This window comes from Lactuca sativa, chromosome 2, assembly GCF_002870075.4.
Source record: "Lactuca sativa cultivar Salinas chromosome 2, Lsat_Salinas_v11, whole genome shotgun sequence".
In the NCBI taxonomy this organism is placed as follows: domain Eukaryota; kingdom Viridiplantae; phylum Streptophyta; class Magnoliopsida; order Asterales; family Asteraceae; genus Lactuca; species Lactuca sativa.
The window spans coordinates 139,256,447-139,266,678 of record NC_056624.2 but is presented as its reverse complement, the minus strand read 5'-3'; the positions used below and the strand labels follow the sequence as shown (position 1 = coordinate 139,266,678).

The window sequence follows — 10,232 nt, the reverse complement described above, 5'->3', positions numbered from 1 at the left end:
ATTAAAACTATTGCCACATCATTATTCCAAAAACTTTAACCTCTAATTAAATAATCTCTCCAATGGTTAGCCTTTTTTTTATTTTATTTTATTTTATAATATAACATAAAAGTTAACTAATTTACCCATATCTATCTAAAATGTTCTATAAAACCTTCTTATTTATTTATTTGTTGTTTAAACACACATCATATTTTAATTTATTAAAAATATTAAAAAACGTTGTTTCAAAAGAAATATATTACAAAATTTCGTTCAAAAAAATTAATACGAAAACTATTACGAAATATTTATAAAAAAGTTATATGATCATTATAATTTTATATTGTATAAATGAAATGTCATTAAATACTTAACAAAAATAATTATTTAGAATAAAAATAAAAAAATATTTAAAACTAAATATATTTAAGTGTTTAAAATGAAATATAACTAAAGTATAAAGGTATGAAGGTGATAAGTGACAAAAAAATAGAAATATATTGATCACTCAATATATTGAGTGATTAATAGAAAATAATAAATAGTTATATATAACATTTTGATTATAACATTTATTTTATAATAACAATGATGTAACATATAAGATACATTAAAAATGATGCTATAACATGTTTTAATGTATCGTCTTTACTTAATAGTGTTATACATTACTTAATAGTGTTATACATTGAAAACCTAAAATGAATTTTCATTTTATGTAAAGCGAAAAGAATACATCGTTTAATACCAGATGAATATTAACTATGTCACGTTTAAGAATCATCAACCTAAAATAAAAATAAAAAATAAAAAAACATTTTATCACTTTCCATTCTAATCATATTCATGTGTCGTCCTTATCAAATAAACCAATATTAATAACTCAAATTAGCAGTCGATTTCCATATGGCATGTGGCATATGGCGTATGGGGGCTACATGACACTACGCTTGTTGCCTTGTTCCTCGTTTCGTTTCTCCAAAACCACTGCTCGTGTCCCAATCTATCAGCAACGAACCCATCACAAACAATTACAGACAGATACTGCAGATGCATTATTATTGCATATATAACTCATCTGGCTTTTCAATTCTCTCGTGAATTCATAATTTTAATAAGCAACCCTAACTAATTCCTCTCCGTCGACGTGTGGTTATGGCGGTTTCAGAGGAGGAATCATCGTCGGCGAGTCGGAACAACTCAAGATCACCGTTGCCCCGCGGTGGCCCTCACTACCTCGCTAAATGTGTTCTTAAAGGAAGCGTTGTCCTTCAAGTCGTCTACGGTCACATCCGATCCCCTTCCTCTAAAGACATCGTTTTCGGCAAGGTTTTATTTTGCTTTCCTTTGCAAAATTCAACTCAATTTCATGTTATATAACGGTTTCTATGCAGATATTATGCCCAATTTCTAGAATATAAAACAGTAAAAATTGTCCCAAAGCCTTATTGGAAGTGATTCGAACTTCGACATCACACTGTATATGCAGTAGAAAAGCGCTTTAAGATTGCCTGTAAATGATGTATAATATGGTATTTTTAATCTGTAACGTTTTCACCCATCTTATTGGTGTAGGAAACATCCTTAGAGTTGGTAGTAATCGATGATTATGGAGTCCTCCAGTCCATATGTGAGCAGCCTGTATTTGGAACAATTAAAGATGTTGCTGTTCTTCCCTGGAATAAGAGTTTTCATAGAGCAAGTCCACAGGTACATTCACATCATTTGATTTCTAAAATCTTATTAGTGTTCTGGAAAAACCTATTGCATTTGCTTGTTAAAATCTTGTTTGCTTGTATGCTGTTGTAGGTACAAGGAAAAGACCTATTGCTTGTTACTTCAGATTCTGGAAAACTCTCAGTTCTCACATTCTCAAATGAAATGCACAGGTTTCTTTTCTTGTTCTTTGCATACATACAATGATCACAAAAAGACAGGTCTTATTTCTCATTTAATTGCTCTATACTTTGTTTTGTAATACTGTCTTGCTGTACACTCCACTTGCTTAGGTTCTATCCTTTGACACAAATTCAACTATCCAGCTCACCTGGAAACCTAAGGCATCATGTTGGAAGAATGTTGACTGTTGATTCCAAGTAAGTTTTTATTATGGTTGAATTAGTTTACACTTGACTAATATATGGAGTTTCCAGCATATGTAACTGTTTTAATTCTCATTTTTCAGTGGCTGTTTCATTGCTACAAGCGCATATGAGGACCGTTTGGCTTTGTTCTCAGTTTCTAGTTCAAGTGATGCTGACATCATCGATAAGGTTAACAACTTCTTCTATCATTATATTGGGTTCTTAAGATTGTAAACATACTGATTCATCAAGATTCAAGATTCAAGATTTAAGATGCCCTTTTTTTCTTTTACTTGCAGAAAATATTTTTTCCTTCTGACACTGAAATGAATACAAGTACAAGCATTGGAGTTCCTGGTATACATGGTACTATATGGAGCATGTGCTTCATCTCAAAAGATTTGAGTCAAAGTCAACCGAGTAAAGAGCACAACCCTGTGTTAGCCATTCTTTTAAACAGGTATGATAATTAATTAATTCCTTATTGGTTAAATCATACTGAGGATTTATCCATTTAGGTAAGTTTGCTTTTACTTTTGCAGAAAGGGGTCACTACTGAATGAGGTTTTGTTATTAGAGTGGAATACTAGGGACAAATTTGTCCATGTACTTTCTCAATATGCTGAGCTTGGACCACTGGCACATGATATAGTTGAAGTTCCCCATTCTTATGGATTTGCATTTCTTTTTAGAGTTAGTGATGTTCTTTTGATGGATTTTAGAGATGCACACAACCCTTTATGTGTATACAGAACAAGCCTAAACTTTTTACCCTTGGTGATAGATGAGCATAATTTTGTAGACGAGTCATATAGAACAAATGATGTTGATGAAGAAGGTAACATCTGCAATGTTGCTGCATCTGCTCTTTTAGAGCTAAAAGACATAATTAAAGAAGATGACCCCATGAATATAGATGATGATTCTGGCTATTCATCAAAGTCAACATCCAATAGAGTTATCTCATGGACCTGGGAACCAAATGTAGAAAACCCAAGAATGATCTTTTGTGTGGATACAGGCGAGCTTTTTGTAATTGAACTCACTTCAGACTCAAATGGTCAAAAAGTCAAAGTCAACCTCTCTGACTGTCTCTACAAAGGTTCACCTTTCAAAGAGCTTTTATGGGTTGAAGGTGACTTTTTAACAGCACTTGCTGAAATGGGAGATGGAATGGTTTTGAAATTCGAAGAAGGAAAGCTCCACTACAAAAGCCTTGTTCAAAACATTTCACCAATCTTGGATATGTCACTAGTGGATTACCATGATGAAAAACATGAACAAATGTTTGCTTGTTGTGGAATCACACCCGAAGGATCTTTAAGGGTAATCCGGAATGGAATCAGTCTAGAAAAACTTTTAAAAACTGCCCCTGTTTATCAAGGAATCACAGGTACTTGGACAATTAAAATGAAATCAACCGATTCTTTCCATTCTTTCCTTGTGTTATCTTTCGTAGAAGAGACACGTGTACTTTCAGTTGGTGTTAGTTTCACAGATGTAACCGATTCAGTTGGATTCCAACCAGATGTTTGTACATTAGCATGTGGTGTTATTGATGATGGAGTGTTGGTTCAAATCCACCGTAATGCAGTCCACCTATCTTTACCTACAACCTCTGCTCACCCTGATGGCATCCCTTCCACATCTCCAAATTTTACATCTTGGTCCCCTGATAACATGAACATTAGTCTTGGAGCCATCGGGGGTAAATTTGTAATTGTAGCAACTTCAAATCCATGTTATCTATTCGTTCTTGGAGTCAGACATGTGACACTTCATCAATATGAAGTGTATCAAATCCAAAATGTCAGATTGGAATACGAATTGTCTTGCATTTCCATTCCTCAAAAGCCAATTGAAATTGGAATTGGAATTGGAATTGGGAATGGGAATGGGAATACGTTTGTTATAGGGACACATAGGCCTTCTGTAGAGGTTCTATCTTTTAAACCTGATGAAGGTATAAAAGCTGTTGCAATTGGATCAATTTCATTGGTGAACAGCATTGGGACAACCATAAGTGGCTCTGTACCACAAGATGTGCGCATTGTACAAGTTGATAGAGTTTATATACTTTCAGGGCTTAGAAATGGCATGCTACTTAGGTTTGAGTGGCCTTCTGAATCCACAAACTCACCTATGCGTTCTTCAATGATGGCAAAAGACGAATATACCCCTGTTTCTCTTCAGTTGATTTCAATCCGACGTATTGGAATCACACCTGCTTTCTTAGTTCCATTAAATGATCTCCCTGATGCTGACATCATCGCCCTCAGTGACAGACCTTGGTTATTACAAACTGCAAGACACAGCCTTTCATACACTTCCATCTCATTCCAAGCTTCCACACATGCAACTCCTGTATGTTCAAGTGAATGCCCTAATGGGATCTTATTCGTCTCAGACAACAGTCTCCATTTGGTAACACTTTTTCAAAATTACCAAATTACCCTCGCATCTTTATGCTTTTAACATTTTTTTTGTTTTAGTTGGAAATGGTGCATAGCAAGAGGCTGAATGTGCAGAAGTTTCACCTTGGAGGGACACCACGGAAGGTTTTATATCATTCTGAAAGCAAATTGTTGTTGGTTTTGAGGACAGATTTGAGTGATGATTCGTGTTCATCTGATATCTGTTGTGTGGACCCGTTGAGTGGTTTGATTTCATCATCTTTTAAACTTGAGCCTGGAGAAACAGGGAAGTGTATGGAGTTGTTAAAAGCTGGAAGTGAACAGGTGTTGGTGGTGGGCACTAGTCTCTCCACTGGCCCTGCCATAATGCCAACTGGTGAAGCCGAAAGGTTAAATAATATACTCTACTCTTGACTAAATTACAAAAACTGTCCCTGTGCTTTCTGATTTTTACCATATGTAGTCCCAATTTGTAACTCTTCTCAGTTTTGGTCCTTATTGAAAGTGTTCCATGAAGCATAAGGCAAAACCTATAAAAATAGGACTGAAATGAACAAGGTTTCAGTTTTGGACTGAAGTATGGTAAAAATCAGAAAGTACAGGGACCAATTTTGTAATTTACTCTTCTTTTGAATAAACTACAAAAATGATCTTTGTGGTTTGTTTTCAGTTTAGTACAAAATCAGAGTATTTTTCAGTTTTGGTCCTTATTTTCAATGGTTCATATTGGTTTTTTGTCTTTATTTTGAGGTTCCATGGTCCAAAATTGATATGAAACCTTGAAATAAGGATTAAAATTCAAATAAATATTACAAATTTGGACTAAGCGTGGTACAAATTAGAAAGCACCAAGACAATCCATGTCATTTACTCTTCTCTTGAGTAAATTACAAAGATGGTCCCTATGCTTTCTGTTTTGTTTTTACTTCGCTTAGTCCAAAATTTAAACTTTTTTCAAATTTGGTCCCCGGAGCTTTCTGATTTGTCTTTTTTTCAAGGTTTCATATCGATTTTCATCCTTATTTCAAGGTTCCATGGACTAGAATTGATATGAAACCTTGAAATAAACACAAAAATTGACAAAGGTTTGAAGTTTGGACGAAACACAGTAACAATAAGAAAGCATAAGGACCCGTTTTGTTATTTATGTGAGTTTTGAATTGTTATGTTTACAGTACAAAAGGCAGATTGATAGTCCTGTGCCTTGAACACAAACAAAACTCAGACAGTGGATCAATGACATTTTATTCAAAAAGAAGTTCCCCTTTTTGCGACTATGGAGGAGGTGAGCAACTTTCAAGCAGTAGTCTTTGCAGCAGCCCTGATGATATTGATAATAATAGTTGTGATGGAAATGGAATCAAATTAGAAGAAACCGAAGCATGGAATTTAAGATTAGCTTATGCAACAAATATGCGTGGCATTGTTCTTGCTTTATGCCCCTATCTTGATTGCTATTTCTTAGCCTCTGCTGGTAGTTCTGTAAGTCTCTTCCTCTTCTTCTGACTAAATTACAAAAAATGGTAATTTGGTAATTTGGTAATTTGTTTGTTTGTTTGTTGTTGTTTAGTTTTATGTATGCAGCTTTCAGAATGATAGCAGTTTAAGGGTGAAAAGATTGGCTGGTGGAAAGACACGGTTTATGATCATGACTTTGACCACTCATTTTACTACCATTGCTGTTGGTGATTGTCGTGATGGCATTATTTTCTATGCTTATTATGAGGTCACACTCTCCTTTACTCCTTTAATATTATTTTACATTCTTTATTAATAATAAAAAATGTAATGTGATGAGATGAATTTTATATGTAAACAGGATGCCAAGAAGGTGGAACAATTATACAGTGATCCTGTTCAGAGATTGGTTGCTGATTGCCTTCTTATGAATATTGATACAGCTGTTGTTTCAGATCGTAAGGGCAGTATTGCTGTCTTGTCATGTTCCCATCATTCTAGTGGTAACTTTTTTTAAAATTAATAATTTTTATTTTGTTATTATTATTTTTTAATATTTGTATTAATAAATATCCAATGTAATACGCAGAAAATGCAAGTCCTGAATGTAACTTGAAGGTTTGTTCTTCCTTCTATATGGGTGAGGTCGCAATGAGCATCCGAAAGGTATATATAATATATAACTTAAAAAAAAAAAAAAAAAAAGTAAAAATGTTTTTTTTTTTTTGGATTTACATTTTATTTTTGGTAGGGTTCATTTTCATACAAACTTTTGGCGGATGATGAAATGAGGGGGGATTGCAATATTGCAAGTTCAATTATGGATTCATCATCACATAGTAGTATTGTCGCAAGCACTTTGTTAGGAAGCATAATTATCTTTGTTCCTATATCAAGGTATTATAATTTATAATTTATTATTATTATAATTTTAAATAACAAATTTATTTTTTGTTTATTCAAGGGAGGAATATGAGCTTCTAGAAGAAGTACAATCGAGAATCGCAGTTCACGCTTTGACGGCTCCTATCCTGGGTAACAATCATAACGAGTATCGCAGCCGTCAAAGCCCGGTAAAAAAAACAATTAACCTTAAACTTTCCAAAAAAAGATATATGTGTTTTATTTTATTTATTAATCATTGTGAGCTGAAACAGGCGGGTGTAGCAAAGATTCTGGATGGTGACATGCTGTCACAGTTTTTAGAGCTTACAAATACCCAACAAGAAGATGTTCTAGCAGCATTACCACCATCCCATACTCATAATAATATTTTCACAAAGCCGCTATTTTCAACAAGTATTAATGTTAATAAAGTTGTTCGACTTCTTGAACGCGTTCACAATGCTCTAAACTGATTTCAAGCTGAACAATTGCCAAAGTAGATAAAATTTCGATTTTTTTCTTTTGGGATTTTTTTCTTTTTTATTTATTTATCTCCCTGGTATATGAGGAGGAATCTCGACTACTTTATGCTTTACTTGGTTGGCTTTTGTTGTATAGAATGAGAGCTAGAAGATCATTAAGAGGGTTATCATATGTAGTTTTTTTTTTTTTTTTTTTTTTTTTTTTTTTTTTTTTTTTTTTTTGAGGCCAAAGATTCTTTTTGTATTTCTAGATTTATATTTATATGTAAATACAGACAGACTGGGATTCAGTTTTCAACTGTATTTTCAATTTTCCACATGGGTATCAGACAAGTTTGTATGTCGATTTACAAATAAAATTAAAACATATTCAATACAATTCAAAAATAAGAATAATAATAGAACAAATCCATGTGCGTGGCAATTGACCCTATGGAGTATAGACTATAGCAATGCAAAATGAGTTGGGAATTGTTTTTTTCATGTTTTTGTATGAACTTTTAAATAATCGAGTCAACTTTAGATACGTTATTATTATTTTAAAAACATGGGAGTAGTTTAAAGTTTGACTAACTAAATGTGGCTAAGTAGAATAATTCATTTTCCTAATTAATTTACTATAATTTGGTAGACGCGGTCGTACATCATTCTTTAGTTGGTAAGTGGGGATTTGTTCACTACGTAAACTTCAGTCAAAAGACTTTCTGGTAGCGACCGACCCTAAAAGAATTAGATTGTTATCAAAATATATAGATTTTTGTTTTATTCATATTTAATCGAATCAAATCTCCTTATATATATATATATATATATATATATATATATATATATATATATATATATATATATATATATATATATATATATATATATATATATATATATATATATATATATATATATATATATATATATATATATATATATATATATATATATATATGGGTAAAGTGAAAAGTGAATATACCTAACAACCTTATATAAGCTTAGGTACCTAACTTCATCAAACTACATCATTTTGCATTAAATTTTCATTGTAATCATCCAAGGTTCTTAAACTTCATCCCTAAACTTGATTTACTTCAAAAAAAATTGGAAATTCATCATTATATTTCTCCTACATCATTTCATTTGTAACGGTAGGATATGAAAATCATCAGGTGGCATTCGATAGAAAGACGTGATGTAAAAGAAAGATATTGGTAAATGCTGAAGATGTAATTAATATTCATTATATCTTCAACATGTAATATGCATTAATTACTTTCTTAAAATAACTAAAATGATTGGTCCTGAATCAATCATACATGTACACAATAGATAGTGAAAACAAAATAACCTAACCATATATATATATATATATATATATATATATATATATATATATATATATATACGGTTAGGTTCAATAGAGAATCATAATTAACAAGGAATTAAGGAACCAATCGTGAGCGTCGGAAATCATAATGATCAACGGCCAAGAAAATAGATGTGCACTTTTATATTGGACACATATAAACCGGATTATATCAAAAAGTCCACTTCTTTTTTTCGTTTAAACTTTTTTTAGGCCACATTTTGTATAAAAAAAACCTAATATACCGTTGTTCTCGATTTTTTGTCCTCTTTCCATAGAGATCCATGTTGATATATAAAAAACAAAAATTTTGTTTCGAAAAAAACCCACTTCATTTTGTTAGTTTTTTCAATATTTAAGTTTATTTTTATAAAAAAAAACTAATTATACAAAAAATATTATTTTTTTGTACTGTATTAATAAACATCAACACAGACTAAAAAAAACCTATTATACAAAAAATATTATTTTTTGTACTCTATTAATAAACATCAACACAGACTAAAAAAAACTCGAATAGTATAGATTCACACTGTGAATCTAAATTGTAAATATTTTAATTTTCAACAGTCACAATGTGAAAAAGCTCGATCAGTTCAGATTCACATTGTGAATTTGACTTACTATTATGCACACTTTGAATTGGAGAAGGTTAAAAAAAACCTCGGTCAGTGTAGATTCACATTGTGAATCTAAACTGTAAATATTTTAATTTTCAACATTCACAATGTAAAAAGCTTGATCATTTCAAATTCACACTGTGAATTTTACTTACTATTATGCACACTGTGAATTTGAACAGGTTCACAATATGAATCTGAACAGGTTCACAATATGAATCTGAACACGTTCACAATGTGAATCTGAACTGAAATAACGTTTTTCTTACATGAATATAAATCTTTGTTTAAAAAGTATAAAAAAACATGAATTTTGATATATTTATTAATTTTTTCTATAAAAAAATAGACCTTAACTTTTCAACAAAGAAAATAAAGTGAGTCTTTTTCGAAAAAAAAAAGTTTGTTTTTTATATATCATCATGGATCTCTTTGGAAAGAGAACGAAAAATCGTGAACAATAGTATACTCAGTTTTTTTTCGATAAAAAACATGGCCTATAAAAATTTAAACGAAAAAAAGAAGTGAGTTTTTGTTATAATCCGGTGCATGTGTGTCCATTGTCAAAGTCTACAACCATTCCTTTTGCCGTTGATCGTTTTAAATTTCGATGCTTTGGATTGGTTCTTTGGTTCCTTAGTTAATAATGGTTATTTATTGTATGCCAGAAAGCACAGATCTGGAACATCGGATGAAATATAATCAAAGGTCATGATCTGAGGGTCTATGATAGTACAATAGGGTAAAATGTATCATATAATCATACAAATTTTAGTATAAAAGTATTGTAGTCAATTAAGACAAATTTAAAAAAGGAAAAATCGAGATTTATGGGATAATTAATGATTTTGATCTAAAAAATCTGATTTTTTTTCAAATTAATTCAATTTCAAACGTAATTTGTAAATATAAACTGATTTTATTCTATTAGAATGTTATTTTGTTAGAAT

General features: G+C 31.5%; 1 protein-coding gene across 1 annotated transcript; it reads left to right on the top strand.

Annotated features, from left to right (window-relative positions):
* The first annotated feature begins 886 nt into the window (after positions 1–886).
* On the top strand, positions 887–7,460 carry LOC111917529 (DNA damage-binding protein 1b). Its single transcript, XM_023913208.3, has 15 exons — positions 887–1,311; positions 1,558–1,692; positions 1,792–1,871; positions 1,992–2,078; positions 2,168–2,255; positions 2,366–2,526; positions 2,609–4,490; positions 4,559–4,869; positions 5,656–5,962; positions 6,051–6,206; positions 6,300–6,441; positions 6,528–6,604; positions 6,690–6,835; positions 6,903–7,011; positions 7,096–7,460. Exons 1-15 carry the CDS (start codon positions 1,138–1,140, stop codon positions 7,294–7,296), a joined length of 4,056 nt encoding a protein of 1,351 aa, XP_023768976.1. The 5' UTR covers positions 887–1,137; the 3' UTR covers positions 7,297–7,460.
* The last annotated feature ends 2,772 nt before the right edge of the window (positions 7,461–10,232 follow it).

What these genes read in the sequence shown, in the direction of transcription:
- LOC111917529 (XM_023913208.3), top strand. Translation starts at nt 1,138, where the DNA reads ATGGCGGTTTCAGAGGAGGAATCATCGTCGGCGAGTCGGAACAACTCA. An exon ending in ATGCTGACATCATCGATAAG is followed by an intron (nt 2,256 to 2,365) that starts GTTAACAACTTC and finishes TTTTACTTGCAG; the next exon opens with AAAATATTTTTTCCTTCTGA. An exon ending in ATGTTCCCATCATTCTAGTG is followed by an intron (nt 6,442 to 6,527) that starts GTAACTTTTTTT and finishes TGTAATACGCAG; the next exon opens with AAAATGCAAGTCCTGAATGT.